At 47.0% G+C, this 15,140-nt stretch overlaps 2 protein-coding genes across 3 annotated transcripts in view; one reads left to right on the plus strand and one right to left on the minus strand.

The window, feature by feature from the left end:
- LOC109457695 (solute carrier family 23 member 2) overlaps positions 1-5,292 on the plus strand; it is a 34,145-nt gene extending 28,853 nt beyond the window's left edge. The window contains exon 12 of one of the 2 annotated variants that reach the window (XM_074315335.1): positions 3,967-5,292. In XM_074315335.1, coding sequence (XP_074171436.1) covers positions 3,967-4,052 — 86 coding nt within the window. In that variant the 3' untranslated portion in view covers positions 4,053-5,292. Of the gene's footprint in view, positions 1-3,940 lie in introns of both variants that reach the window. The other variant, XM_074315337.1, reaches the window with a different exon arrangement.
- Positions 1,067-14,128, minus strand: STRA8 (stimulated by retinoic acid 8). Its single transcript, XM_019749906.2, has 8 exons — positions 13,447-14,128; positions 12,198-12,273; positions 11,515-11,599; positions 9,872-10,105; positions 8,698-8,986; positions 6,205-6,278; positions 4,147-4,258; positions 1,067-1,382 (listed from the first exon to the last, which is right to left on the minus strand). Exons 1-8 carry the CDS (start codon positions 13,636-13,638, stop codon positions 1,308-1,310), a joined length of 1,137 nt encoding a protein of 378 aa, XP_019605465.2. The 5' UTR covers positions 13,639-14,128; the 3' UTR covers positions 1,067-1,307.
- Positions 14,129-15,140: the final 1,012 nt, after the last annotated feature.

Raw genomic sequence — 15,140 nt, forward strand, 5'->3', positions numbered from 1 at the left:
GAGGGGAGCCGCTGCTGTCATGACGTGTGAACTGTAAAGAGCCAGGTGAACCCATTCTGTCTGCACACTTAGTGGATTAGGCAGGATTCTCCAGGAAAAACAGAGCCAATAGGCTGTGTGTATGTGTGTGTGTGTACACACACACACATATATACACATATCTACACATGTACACACAGACATGTATATGCATATACAGTATATATACATATACAGTATATATATAATATATATACTGTGTATATTATATAATATATACAGTATACAGTATAGTATATATATATAATATATATTATATGTAATATATATATATACGCATTTACATACATATGTATTATATGTAATATATATACATACGCACACACACACACAGAGGGAGCATTTCTATAAGGAATGGGCTCCTGTGATTGTGGGGGCTGGCAAGTCCAAAATCTGCAGGATATACCCTAGCAGGTTGGGAAAAGCTGTAGCTCAAGACTGAGCTCAAAGTGCAATCATTGCCGGAATTCTCTCCTGAGAGAACGTCAGTCCTTTGGTCTATTCACTCCTTCACCTGATTGGGTGAGGCCCACCCACATTATGTAGAGTAATCTGCTTTACCCAAAGTCTACTGATTTAATTGTTAACCTCATCTAAAACATACCTTCATAGGAACCTCTAGAATAATGTTTGACCAAATATCGCATCCAGTGTACATGCCCAGGACCATTATACACTCTTTGTCCAGGAGCCTCGCCAGAAAGTGCTCAGAACACTGTGGGACCTGGCTTGGACTCCATTCAGGAGTCTTTATTACCAGAAGAAGCAGGTATAGCTGGTTCTACCCTGATATCGTGTAACACAGCATTGAGATCAGCAGTGTTCCTGGGTTCCCAGAACATGCAGGATGAGTGCGTGGGCTCCAGAACTCTCTAGAATCCACGAGAACAACACCCTGAACCCAGAGTGTGCTGAAAGTACCAGTGTCATGGAACCTCCAGGGACAGGTCCTGCCTGTCCTCTTCTTGAAAGGCTCATAGCCTAGGCTTCAACTGCACCCAGTACTCACTGAATAGAAGGACCACAGTGAGAGCAGGTGTGTGCCCTGCCGCTGGCCAGCCCCTTACAGCAAACAACCAGGAAAGACCAACATGGAGCCATGCTACTCTTAATACTTTATAATAATCAGAAACTAACACCATCACAATGCTTCTGGGATAGTCCATCCAAAATGTCCCAGAGGCGGAGGCAGGTACAACCTTGGCTGCCGCATTCAAAGCTGGAAACTGTCCACCTCTGTCATGCCCTTCCCTCTCAGCCCATCTGCATTACAAGTCTTCATCGTCAAAGGTCTCTGTGCACCTCAGCATTATTATCTCATCGTCCATGGGAAGGTCCTCTTCCTGCAAAACACAGGGTGGAAGAGGATTACATTTTTCTTTAAGGATTCCTGGCCCCAGACGGAAGAGGAGGCCCCACTCCCTCAGTCTCTACCCCACATCTCTTCAGCGGCATCTCCATCTCCAGCTTCTGGCCAGGAAGTAGGGTCAATGGTGGGAAGCTTCCATTTCATTCTGTGACCTCCAGGAAGGCTTTTCCTGGATACAGCAGAACTGGCTTCTTCCCTATCCTGGGAACCTCCAGGATCCCATAAGAAAGATGGGAAATCTTAAAACTTTATCCAAATGCCCATCACTAGAGGATGGTGAACTGCACCATAAAGCACCCACCAATGGAATATCACACAGCTGTTTCAGAGAAAGGAATGTAATCGCTCTCTATCTGTGGGATATACAACTTTAAAAGGGCAAGGTACAAAGCGTGTGCATAGTAGGCTACCATTTATGTTTGAAAGAATATATGAGTGTCTGGAGAATACCCTTCAATGGCTGTACAAGAAACTGGTAATGGTAGTTGCCTTTGGGGAAGGGAACATTAGTAGTAGCCACGGGACATTGGTAGAAGAGAGACTAAGTTTTCTTTGTATATCTCTTGGTAACTTTTGAATTTTAAACCATGTATAGGAGGTAGCCATTAGGAGATGATTTTTCAAAGAAGCAGCATTATGTTTGTTTAGCAAGGGTTTCTCATTCCTTTTAGAGTGACCCCAACCTCTCCAACTCCCGTGACCTCTTCTCCTAAAAGTATGTCCTGGGGTTTCAGTTCTTCCTGTCTCTCCCCACCCCAGCAAGAAATGACCCCTGTAGTTTGTTGGCCCTGCTGCTCTGGGGTTGATCCCCTTGGGCCTTGGGAAGCACCCCCAGTCAACCATCTCATGAATGTGGGACCTGGTCCCAAGGGTGATGGCCAGATTGGGGGATGAGTCTATAGATGAAGACTTTCCAGCGCTGAGAAATGGTCCTCATTCTCCATGCTCTTCTGATGGGGGTGGGGCACCCAGAGAGCCAGTGTATCGGACAGTGGGGGTGGGATAGTCAAAGGAAAATCACCCAGGCCCTTTGTTCTGGGTGAAGACAACAGCAGAGTGTAGAGGGTACCAGGAAGCCAAGCATCCTGGAAAGAACCACATGCTCAAGTTTCTGTCACACAAAGTGCTTGAATGTTGTATAGAATGTTCTAGTTCCTTAAGCCCCTGAAAAGGGTGTCAGAGGCATGTTTCAGCTGCAGATCTGCACAAACAACAAGCTGTGAGGGGTGTCTGCTGGAATCGGGTGCTGAAGTGTGTTGAATAGAGTCCCCCCAAATTCATGTCCACCTGGAACCTGATTTGGAAATAGGGTCTTTGCAGATATAACCAGGTACGGATGTCAAGGTGAACTCATCCTGGATTTAGGGTGGGCCCTGAATCCAAATGACTGGTGTCCTTATAAGAAGACGAGAGGGACAGAGAGACACAAAGGAGAAGAAGCCTGTTGTGAGGACAGTGGCTGCCACTGGAGTGATGTAGCTACAAGTCAAGGAAAGCTGAGGGTTGCGGGAGCCGCCAGAAGCCAGGCAAAAGCAAGGAGGGATTCTTCCCTAGAGCTTCAGGGACGGCCTGGCCGCCAGCACCTTAGTTTGGCCTCTGGCCTCCAGAACTAGGAGAGAATACATTTTCTTTGTCTTAAGCCACCGAGTTTGTGGTAATTTGTCACAGCATCCTAGGAAACCAATACAGGTGCTAAGTTTCACCCAGCTGCCTCCCACAACGCTGACAACGCTGACAGGGAGAGGTGGGTGCGGGAAAGATGGAAATTTCCCTCTTTACACCAGCAGCTATCAAAGCTGGAGGCCTCCTGCATCAGAACCTCTTGGGCAGTTGGTTCAAAATACAGATTCCTAGGGCCCCATCTCAAAACGCTGAATGAGGAGCTCGGGTGCTGGGCCAACAGGAACCTGCATTTCCAATAAGCTCCCAAGGTGATTCAAGTTTGAGCTCCTCTGCTTTATATGGGATACTCCCATCCCTACTTGCCTTTTCTTTTCTGCTCTGTGTGGGGAGAGGAAGCAGGTCTTGTTAATCCATTCTCAAAGCCCATGAAGGATTAATGGGAAAGGGGCCAAATTATTCCTCAGCCTATTGAAAAGCTGTCCTAATTATTTTTAGACAACATTTTCATGATTACCACTGACCTTTTAAAATAAACAGTTGTATTGTTGGTAAATTAGTAGAGAAAATCTCTACTATGGCTATGAATGTGAAAGAGCCTGGCCCCTTGGGGACTCAGGCAAACCCTCCTCTTTCCATGGAAGCTTCCGAAATGAATCTCCTAACCAAGACCCCCATGACTTATGTCATTGAAAGCTGCACAATCAGCTTTTTGGAAGCAGAAATTCATATCCCTCCAGTGCTGACAGCAAATATTACCCCACGGTCTCAGAAGATGAGGAAACAACTCAGCCTCTTGGAAAGGTGTCAAGGAGTGACACGATATTTCAGAATGCCTGAACACAGCTGGCCGGGGGACCTGGTGCTATTTCAAGATCTGTCCTGAGGGCATCCCTCTGTCTCTTTCCTCAGTTTCCCTGATGTCTTCCATTGCACAGGCTGCATTAGGCTGACGTCGACCATCCATAGAGCATGCCAGAGAGAATGCAAGAACGGCCCCTGCCAGTGGCCCCTTGTGGCGTGACCCAGGTGAGGTCCAGCTGGGGCTCCCCTCAAGAGCCCTTTCTGGATCATAAGGGAGGCAAGTGGAGGTCCCCTTGTGCTCTGCTTTGTCCTACCTCTTTCACCTCGGTGTTAACACAGCAAAGGCCTTTAAAGAAGTCGATGATTTGCATATAGAGCTGAAACTTCTCCTCTGGTTTCTCTGGGTTGCAGCTGACAAACATGGGACTGACAATAGCAAAAAAGAAGAAACAGCAAATGTTTAGAAGCCTCATCTTTTACCTCTGTTTGGACTCCCTAAAGTTTTTGGATTACAGTGTGAACCAAGGCCTTTTAAACACCCAGCTGGATTCTTGGACAGCTGGGAGCCCTTCTTGGAAGGTCTGCGTTGCCTCAGCTCCAATGTCACGGCTGGAATCTGCTGTGGAAGTGAGACTACACAGAGACTGATTGGATCTTGTGTCCTACTGTGTTTCCCCGAAAATAAGACTTAGCCGGACCATAAGCCCTAATGTGTCTTTTGGAGCAAAAATTAATATAAGACCCGGTCTTATTGTACTATAATGTAAGACCGGGTCTATAATATAATTAATATAATATAATATAATATAATATAATATAATATAATATAATATAATATAATATAATATAAATATAAATATAATACCAGGTCTTATATTAATTTTTGCTCCAAAAGACACATTAGAGCTGATGGTCCGGTTAGGTCTTATTTTTGGGGAAGCAGGGTAATTCAGTTATTGAGCTGTGGCCTCTGGAACAAGCAAGTGAGATTTCCTTTCTCCTTCAGTGTGAAGCTCTACTCTACAGCAATGCCCCACGGTTCTGGTCCCATCTGTGGGCACATCGAGCACTTGAGTTCTGTCCCTTGAGACGCCTCCATCCAGTAGGTCTAACATGGATCACGAGCCCTGACGCAGAGAGAAGGCCCGTTTCACAGACTCCTTTTCCAGTGCCTTCCTGGGACAAGGAGAGAAGCCCAACAACCAGGGCCATAGAGCAAAGAAGCTATGAGTCACACGGGGACAGCTGGCGTTTTGACCTCATGTCCCCTAGAATGAGGTCCCCCAGGCAGCTTAAGAACCCTCTGGCAGCAAGCAGCCCCTGCCTTTTCTCAGGAAAGTACAAAAAAGAATTTTTTAATTGGTTGTTTTTTTTTTTGTTCCACCAGCAGGGTAAGCAGTTCCAAATACTGCTTGGCAAGTACACTTTGGCAACTTCTCAGTAAAGTTGTTTTCACAGAGTATCTGCCTCCAGCCAGTTTCAGGAAGAATCACGCTCCACACACAGCTGAGAAGAGCCCGAGTCGTCACCTAAAATCGTGGTGGACATTTGGGACAAGTGTATCTAGGCTGGGGTGGAGCAGGAGGACTTTCACTGACGCCTCCTTTGCCAGCAGGTGGCCAGGGTACCAGGGACAGGTATCTGAACAGCCTGTGCCTTTAGGCTGTAAGACCACTGCTTTCCACAGTAGCAAGGGAATTTCAGTCCTGAACGAGCTCTCTCTGAGAAAACATCCCAGCCATACAGATTCAGTGAAGCTGCTCCTTGTTTTCAAATCTCCCCAGATCTGGTTTTGTGTCTTCTCATTCCAGGGGTCAGCCATCCCCTCTCGCCCTCCTCTCACATCCATTGCCACCAGCCCTGTGAAAAGCAGCTCCCCTCCTTCCCCCCGCCCCCCAGCTTGCATGGCTCAGAGATTCTCTCAAGCTCAGGGCACAGGGCCCATTTCCATGTTGGCCCCGATTCTCCCCGCTCTGGAGGCCCCTGCCCACCTCTCAGGCCAGAATGACTGCTGGAACCTGCCTGAAGCGACCTCTCCCTGGGAGAACAGTGCAACATGAAACCTGAAGTTGATAACCTGTTGGGTCTCAGCCTTGGGCGGGGATAGAAGAATTTTCTACTCTGAAGAAGCCCCAGACAATATCATCCCCAGGCCAATGGCACAATCCTAGGACCAGCCCACTTCGAATCACAGGAAAAAGTGGCCCTCTGAGAACTTCCACTGAATCACACACCCCTCTGCGGGGCTGCAGGGCAGAGGCTCCTAAACATCCCAGCAGGGGTACACACACTGATACGCACACACGCACTCACACATACACACATATGCACACGCACATGCCTGCACACACCGTCTCACACCCCTTCCTCACCTGGGGCTAGATGTACTTGGAGCCTCACTTTTGTCCAGGAAACTTGCCACATCAAAGGCATCTTCGAAAAGGAGCTGAAAGAAGGCACAGAGCTTCATTGTGTCAGAAATAACTCTGCCAGTTGACGCTTGCTCTGTGCTGCGGGGGGAGAGATGAGCAGGAAGAATCTCTCTCTTTACCCCTTATCCCTGAGGGTGTGCCTGTTAAAGCTGGACCAGATCCCAGGGTCTCTGCTCGGTAACCTTCCCAGGGGGTGAATATTAATCTCTTGCCGCCCCCAAACAAACTGCCAACCCCAGAGATGGCAGAGAGGATAAGGAAGCACTGAGGTCTGTGGGATCCTCTTTCTAAAGAAGGCAGAGCTCAGGCGTGAGGCGCAACAGCCAGAGCCGAGCCTCAGTTTCCAGTGGAAAAGGGCTCATCTACACCTCCCGAAGTGGAGTGATGATTGGAACCCAGGATTGGCAATCTAGCAGTTTCGTGCCAGGGCAGCTGAATATAGAGGTCAAGTGGGCTCTGAAGTTAGGCTGCAGGAGGGTTGATATCCAGTCCTGTCACTCACTAAACTGTGTGACCTCCGACAAGTGACTTAATCTCTTGAATTCTCCTCTATAAACCAGAATCACAACAGTGCCTATTTATAGAGTTGTTGCAAGGATTAAATAAGATGATATATGTGAAGCACCGGGCCCATAATAATGGTTCAAACGTGTTCGCTATTATTATTATCTGCTTCATAAAAGAAATACATGTTCATCATGGAAATTTTGGAAAATAGAAACAGAAAAAGAAAATACAAATCACTGAGAAACAATCCTACCTGGAGGGGTCCATTATTGACATATCGATCTATTTTCCTCCATCCTTTCCCTAGGCATATTATATCACGTATGCCCAATGGTGCAACCTTGCAATTTAGACAGGTTTGGGCTCCATTTTCCCTTAATTTATTGAAGAATATTAAATATTCCACAGGTATATGACATACACTTAGGATGGTCAGCTTTAGCAAATAAAAATACGGGACGCTTAGTTAAATTTGAATTTTAGATACAATATTGCATGGGGACATTCTTACATTAGAAATTTAAGTGGGTATGCTGTGCTTTATTTGGCACCCTGTTCACACAGGCCGTCCCCCTGGGAAGAGGAGAGGAAGTTCTCTGGGCCTGAGTTGTGTCTGCCTTTCCTGTCATCTTACAATTTGCTTCCTCTCCGCTGATCCCTTAAGACTCTGGCTGTGTGGATGGCCCCCTCCTGGTTTCCTGGACATTTTCTGGTGTCCTTTTTGATATCCCTTTGGTCATCTCAAACAGGATCTGGAAAGGGGTCACTGAAAGGTCTGAGCTCCCATGTCCATCAGCCCAGAAGCCCATCGTCTGCGTGTTCCTCCCTGGAAGGCCTGAGACAGGGACCCAGGACCTAAATTCCTGCCCTCAACCAATCTGCCCACCAAATTCGCAGGCCACACACTGTCCTCACTGAGCAACCCTCATGCAAGCCAGCCTGGGAGGGGCACAGCCAGGCTCTGTGGCCCTTCTGGAGCGCCCAGCACATGTATGGGGCCTCTGTTCTCAGAACTGAGAGGGCATACCTCCTGGGCACACCTGACCCCGAGTCCAGGGGCTGTTCCACGATAGAAGCTCTCCAGATGGACCAGGAGCGACAGACGTTTCACTGCAACTAATTTAGAAGCCACAGCAGGAGTAACTGTGGCTCTGTCCCTACCTTGGGCATAACTGCTCTCTGTTCTGCTCACTTTGTCACCCAGCCCTGGGTTGGCCCAAGCCAACTTCACCAAGTGGTAGCAATGCTCATGGGGGTGGGAACTGACCGCCTCTCAGGGATTGGGCCTGATTGGTCCAAATGTAATTCTATCTCGATTATGCCAGTCATTGATTGGCTCAGTAATCTGGCAATCTGGCCAATGAGAGAGGGTTTGGCGGAAATTTCTGGAAAAGTTCTTCCTTGGCCCTTAAGAAAGAGCCACAGGAAATCTTTCTCTCTCTTACCTGATGTGGAGAAGGAGGAATGACAACTCGATTGCTACCAGCTGCCATTCTACAGTCACATGGGGCAGGAAAAGTGGGGAGCAGAGAAAAGGTAAGAAACCAGCCTTAAGATGAGCAGAGAGAAGGAAAGAACCGAGTCCGTGGTGACATCCGCAAGACACTAACCAGAAGCCTGTCCTGCCTCGGACCTCCCAGTGTGAGTAGTACATTTCTTCAGGGCTTAATGAGCCAGTAACTTGTAGCCAAAAGAATCCTAACTGATACAACCTTCTACATAAGCCTTCTCTTCTATAATCCCCATGGAAAGGCCCGGAAACTAATAGGAGAAAATGAAATGCTCTTCTCTGGTCGTGATTATGTCAAGAAAATCAGACACCGACTGTGTGGGCCAGAATCCAAACAGCATCTCAAACTTGCTAAATGACCCCGAGCAGTCCCTGATGTCTCCAAGCCTGGAGTGCTACCCACAGGGTCTGCTCACCTCCTCTGGGGTGGAGAGGAGTGAGCAGCTGGCCCCTTGGCTATCGATTCCGCTGTCCTTAATGCTGCCCTCGGCACTGGCTGGGTCCTGACAGGCCCCTGCGGCGATGCCCGGGAGGCCGCTGTGCTCCTGCGCCCAGGCCTGCAGGAGGCTGGCCTTCCACTCCTCAGACAGGTTCTGCCACAGGTGGGAGATGGCCGCAGAGACGATGGGGAGCGTCACCTCCTGAGAGGACACGATCCCGTTCCCGACCAGAAGGTCCATTGTGTGCTTATAAAAGTTGAGATACCTGGAACAGAAATGACACTATCTCCCAGACCTGAAGCTAGTGGCCGAACCTCCCTCCCTAAGCCATTTCCTCAGGATGCCGTGTGTGGGGTGGTCCATGCCTCACAGGCCCGGCCACAGCTCTGTGTGTACCAGGCGCTCAGCCTCACTAGTCTCTGTGTGCCCCTGACCCTTGTGGAGCAGAAGCTATCTTGGGGGCCATGGATGACAGATCTGTGCTTTAAGGTCCTTCCCCAACCCTCCCCTCCTCCCAGGGCCTCCTGGGAAGCTCTCTGCCCAATAGAAGAGAGGATGGGAGGCCTGGCTGGCTCAGCTCTCACCCCACAGGAAAACTGCTTAAAATTCCAAGCCCGTGAAGTGCAGGCATGATTTGACACCTGCTTTAATTGGAGGCCTGAAAGTCAGGCTCAGCTGGGGAGTGGGCTTCCTTCTACTGAGCCAACACTCAGAAGCCAACGTGACAGCCAAGGGGCTCGAGTCTGGGGAGGGGCATTGAGTGGCAGTGGGAGTCTGGGTGAGCCATTCGTCATCTTTCTATAAGACCAGTAATGCTGCCAAAAACAGACTTGTGGGGTGTGTGTGTGGGGGGGGGGCTTTAGCCTCATAATCCCCATCAGTCACCCTGCCCAAAGGCACTCCAAATAAACACCCAGTCTAAGGAAATACACTGGATGTGCTCTGCAAATGTGGCCTGGAGACTACTTCTTTAGCCCTTCTGCCAGCCTCATCCCCAAGCCCGTCCTGTAGGGAAATTCTGGAGCTTCCATGACTCAGGGCCTGGCCTGAGAGCACCCTGAGGCAGCAGCATGTCCCCACTGGAGCCTCTGTCCCCTTCTGCACGGGAGCTCCAGCCACGCACGAAACCACCTGTCTCGGCTAGTCCCACCGTTCAAATTCCATGAGGTCTGGTGACAGGGTGACTGCAGAGTGTAGGAGCTCCACGTTTTCCTTCTCCTCCTGCTCCTCCTCCTCCTCCTGCTCCTCTTCCTCCTCTTCCTCCTCTTCGTGATCTTCCTCCTCCTCCTCTTCCTCCTCCTCTTCCTCCTCAGTGTTGTTCCCAGCTGCCTTGATGGAGCACCAGCTGGCATAGCCTTTCTGACGACCCGTATGTGAGACCAGGCTGGGGAGAAAACAGGAACAAGACAACTATAGATTCATGTCCCTTGTGAACACTGACACAAAAAGTTTTAATACAATCTTTTTTTAATTTATTTTTTAAATTTATTGGGGTGACAATTGTTAGTAGAATTACATTGATTTCAGGTGTACAATTCTGTATTACATCATCTATAAATCCCATTGTGTGTTCATCACCCAGAGTCAGTTCTCCTTCCATCACCATATATTTGATCCCCCTTACCCTCATCTCCCACCCCCCACCCCCCTTACCCTCTGGTAACCACTAGTTTTAATACAATTTTAATATATACACACACATACACACATGAAAAAAGGGTGGAAAGTTTGTGAACTTAATTGATGTGTGTGTGTGTGTGTGTGTGTGTTCCCAAAGCACCTACAAACACATGACTATAGCTAAGAAGGGAGTTCAGCAAGGTTGCAGAATACGATAAACAAAAATCGATAGTATTTCTATGTACTAGCAATGAACAATTGGAAATGGAAATTTTGAAAATTACTATTTACAACAGCACCAAACACATGAAATACTAGGTGTTCAACAAAAGCTCAATCTATAAAAGAAAAAAAAATGATTAAGTTGGACTTCATCAAAAGTTTGAAATTCTGCTCTTCAAGGACACATTTGAGAGAATGAAACAAAGACGATGCAATTTGGAAAACCAGGACTTGTCCCCAGAATCTCTTCATACCCATAGGAATAATCCCCAAAGTTTCGTGTTGAGTTAAAAAGCAAGTGAGCCAGAAGAAAATTAGGAGGATTCTCCTTCTTTTTTAAAAAATCTCAGAGCAGAGGAACCCTAGGTATTCACCCAAACTCAGGTACCATAACAGATTGACAGATTCGACTTCATTTTTGCGTGGCCACAACAAAAACCTAAAACATCAAAAGCAAAATAATCAATGACCAAGGGAAACTTGTTTGCAAGTCAGATACTAGACAGAGAGCTAATTTTTCGTTATACGTAAAGAGCTTCTATAGCTAAATGAGAAAAAGATACCAACCCAAGAGGAAAAATGGGCAAAGAATATGCAAACTTAACAACAACAACAACAACAACAAAACCTAGAAGGATATGCTTTGAAATCAGCATCGGTTTCCCTTGAGAAGTGAAACAATTTGTATTTCTATTTTCTTTTTTGGGCTTTTTCTGTATTTTTGACATGTTCTGTACTAAGCATGGATTTTTATAATCCCTCCCAAAAATCCAGTGCATGTTATTGGATTAAAATAGAAAAGAATCCTTTCCAGCACAAGAAAGTTCTAAATGGGTGGGCAGCACCACTTCGTCTGCCCTGCATTTTGGAGGGGACAGTGGAGCTGCTGTGACACAGCGGAACAGGAAATGCCTAGCATATGCCACTCTCCTGGTTCCTGGGGGGTCTTACCTGGGCTTTCTGGAGTGTATGCTGGCATATTCTTCCCTGACCTCCTCTAAGCTGTTTGCATGCCCATCCTCTAGGTTAAAGGATTCTGTTGGGAGTTGAAAGCAAGCGTCACAAAGGGGAAAGTCGGGTCTTTGTCGAGAGTCTCCCCGGCTCTAAGCCCACCCCAGTTTAGTGTTAGGGAGTTGAGAGCCCAGTTGCACCCCTCTTTCTAGATGTGAGGAAGAACTCTAGGTTGGGGGGGTTGGCTTCTTGGACTGGCCCATTTCAATCAAAACATTGAAAGTATCCCTTTCAGAGTTCAGCTTCCGTCAGTTCATTAAATTATATTCCACCAGCAGCCAACTCTCCCAAAGTGAGTGCAGCAGGGGAGTCGGGTTCTGACAAACACTGATCTACTTCTTCTCTGGCCCGTCAAGATGAGATCAGGCATCCTTCAACAGCACCCGATTGGATCTCATCATGCTCACACAGCCTGATGACTTCTGTCTGTCCTGCCAGCCTGCAGGGACTGACGACAGGCTGTGAATCTCATCACACCCCTGGCCCAAACACCGTGCCTGGCACACAGGAGGCTCTCAGTAACTATTCATTCACTTGGCTTAACCCAATCTTTCTGTTTTCAATAGAATACCAACCAGCCTTTCCCTGGGAGGGAGGTGGGGGTGGCACGTAGGACCTATTACCTTTCACCTTCAGCAGATTATCCAAAGTTTGTTCCAGTTCCTGAATATGGTTCTTCGCTTTATTCAAAACCTGCCACTGAGGACAGAGACAGGCGATGCTGAAAAAGTGGCCTCCTGCTGCAGAGACTGGTTTTATGGGCACAGGAACCCCTTCCCCGGTCTGAGGCCACATTCCTTCAGCTGCAGAGTCACAATCCTTGACGTTGTTGATAAAGGAGGTAGGCGGTTTGTTCTGATGCGCAGAAGGTGTGATGGAAATGGTTCCATCCTGGAAATGGTTCTCACCAAAATACCCAAGTGCTCGGAAACAATTAAGCTGCGTGCAGCAAACTATTAGGGCTGCAAAAACATCAAACAGCTACATACCCTACTTGAAGGTGGAATAAATGGTCACTGAGAGGCGGTCTGAATGAATATCAGCCTCAGGCTGGCACAAGGTCCCAAACTAACTTCTGCTCAGTTGTCACAAGGTGCAACTGGCTGGTTAATATTAAATGTGCTATTCTAACAACATTTTTCATTTGCTAAATGCATACACTCCAGTTGATTTAAAAAACTTAAATGCTCTGTCAACTTGAACTCTGAATTTCTTATTCTGCAAGACTAGAATCCCAATCGTTTCCTCCCTCCCTTCTTTCCTTCCTTCCTTCCTTCCTTCCTTCCTTCCTTCCTTCCTTCCTTCCTCCCTCCCTCCCTCCCTCCCTCCCTCCCTCTCTCCCTTCCTCTCCATATGTAATATTACTAAAGTCAAACTGACAACTGTAAGATTATTCAAAAACGAGAAATGCTATTAATATTGTTTATGATGCTGACCACTGACATATATTCAGCAGGCATGCATGTATAAGGGGCACAGCTGTGTGCCAAGCCTGGGGACGAACAGTAAAGAAAACAGCCCCTGCATTCAAGGTGCTGACCTTCTAACAGGGAACACAAGCATGGAAACAACCACTCTTAACACAAGCTAAAATTCAGTAAGCGCTAAAAAGCGGGAGAAGCTAAGGGCTGTGGAAACTCATGGGAGAAGGGACTGATTCCAGCTGGAGGGATGGACAAGCCTCCTGGAGCCCGGCAGCGAGCAGAGTGAGAGAAGCAGCACACATGAACTGTCCACAGGTGATCGCTGACCCACCCAGGCCCCAGCCCTCAGAGGTCGGTGGGGGTGGCAGCTCCAGGCCAGTCCCCAGTGTGCTCCACGGTCCCTCCACGTGGGGAGACTTTTCCTCCCCACACTCAGGTCTCCCCATACCTTTGAGGCTGTGAGTTCAGATCGGGAGTAGACGGTTTCCCTGAGGTTGCTGAAGAGCCCCGCCAGGGTGGCTCGGTGGCGGGCCTGGGACAGGCGTCTACGGGCTACTCGGGGCTCTAGCTCCTGCAGCTGTGCCAGGGGCCGGGATGTGGCTCTGTCATGGGGGTTGCTTCCTTCCCCAGAGGTCGCCATTATAAGCTGCAATGTAATATTATGCTTTCTTTTGTCCCTAAACAATAAAGATACACTATTAAGGAAAAAAAGGAAGGCAGATTGAAACAAGAAGAAAAGGGGTACCACTCCCAAGTGAAAGGTCCCAAACCAATGAATAGCACTAATAACAGATACGCAATTAACAACAGATTACACAAAATCTGTTATTTAAGCTCAATTCCTAAAAACACAAGCTGCTCATAGTTGACTTACAGGTGAAAGGCTCTGCTGCTTTCCACCAGGAAGTTTCCAGAACATTACAGGTACTCACCAGACACTTGTTAAGTGACTGCTGAGGCCAAAGAGAGCAAGCCATATACTGAGACCTTATTCCTTACAGTCTGTTAAAAGCTGAACAGGTCGGTGTCTCACCCTTTGAGATCTTTCCTACTGCAAGAAATGCACCCCACTTTGATGTGGGTAGTGGTTACACAGGGGCATAGACATGAAAAAAATCCATCAAGGTGTATTCTTTAGATTCATGAACTGCCATATATATATATATATATATATATATATATATATATATATATATATATATATATATGTATATATATACATATATGTCAAAGAGAATGCACTCTTCCACCTAAGAAAGCAAAAAGTCACATGACGACGAGAAGTACAAGTGGCTTTGCCTTGTCCTACTTCTAGTGGGTTCTGAAAATGATTCTTATGTTGTACTTTGCTAATTTCTTTATCTGTATAAAGGAGGTGAAAAAGTCTCTAAGTAGATTATAGTTTAAACATTTCCACCTCTCTAAGGTCATTGTCATGATTCTATGACAATCTGGAACAAGGGCAAGCAGCGTAAGCGCTCATATTCTGACAGCAGCAGGGCACGGAGCACACAGCCGTGTGGGCAGCTGCATCTTAAGGAATTCTGGGGACTGAAGCACCATGGACAAATGTTTACTGTGCACTTTCTCTGTACCAAGCTCATTCATTCTGCAGGAAACCGGGACCAAAAATAATACTAGGCATTTCAGAACAGCCATAGCGCTGACAAATTTTCCCTTTTAAAAACTTCTTACGGCCTGTTCATCAGGTCAGCTTGCTAAGCATAACCTTTAGTCTAACGCAGTTAGAAGACTGCTTCCTTGATGCGTTCTCCTAAAAAGGCATTTTGTGGACATTCACACTGTCATATTTTTATTAATTCTCATCTATAAAGCAAAGTATACTTTCATTACCAATATTTTCCCATTAAAACACGACTTCAGACTCGCTTAAAGCTGACATTTGTAAAACTCCCTAGACTAAATTAAAAAAATAATAACAATAAGGTGCAGAGAAACTTTCAGTCATTTTAAAGCATGCTCCACAAAACCTTCGAGTGTGATTCATTCTCATTAGCAAACCCTAGGCAAACGCATACAATATGCTGGATGATGTTTTGCAACCCACAGGCAGCTTGCTTTGATTCCTTGTGCTTATCAGATCATGTAAAAAAACCCAAACTTATTCTCAGAAATATGTAG

The sequence above is a fragment of the Rhinolophus sinicus genome, linkage group LG11, assembly GCF_036562045.2.
Source record: "Rhinolophus sinicus isolate RSC01 linkage group LG11, ASM3656204v1, whole genome shotgun sequence".
In the NCBI taxonomy this organism is placed as follows: Eukaryota; Metazoa; Chordata; class Mammalia; order Chiroptera; family Rhinolophidae; genus Rhinolophus; species Rhinolophus sinicus.

Bases quoted from the DNA above. Each gene is read 5' to 3' on its own strand.
- STRA8 (XM_019749906.2), bottom strand. From the start codon at position 13,638: ATGGCGACCTCTGGGGAAGGAAGCAACCCCCATGACAGAGCCACATCC. The intron at 10,106-11,514 runs GTAAGACCCCCC...TTTTCTCCCCAG, and splicing joins ATACACTCCAGAAAGCCCAG to CCTGGTCTCACATACGGGTC. The intron at 6,279-8,697 runs GTGAGCAGACCC...GCCTTCTTTCAG, and splicing joins TCCTCTCCACCCCAGAGGAG to CTCCTTTTCGAAGATGCCTT.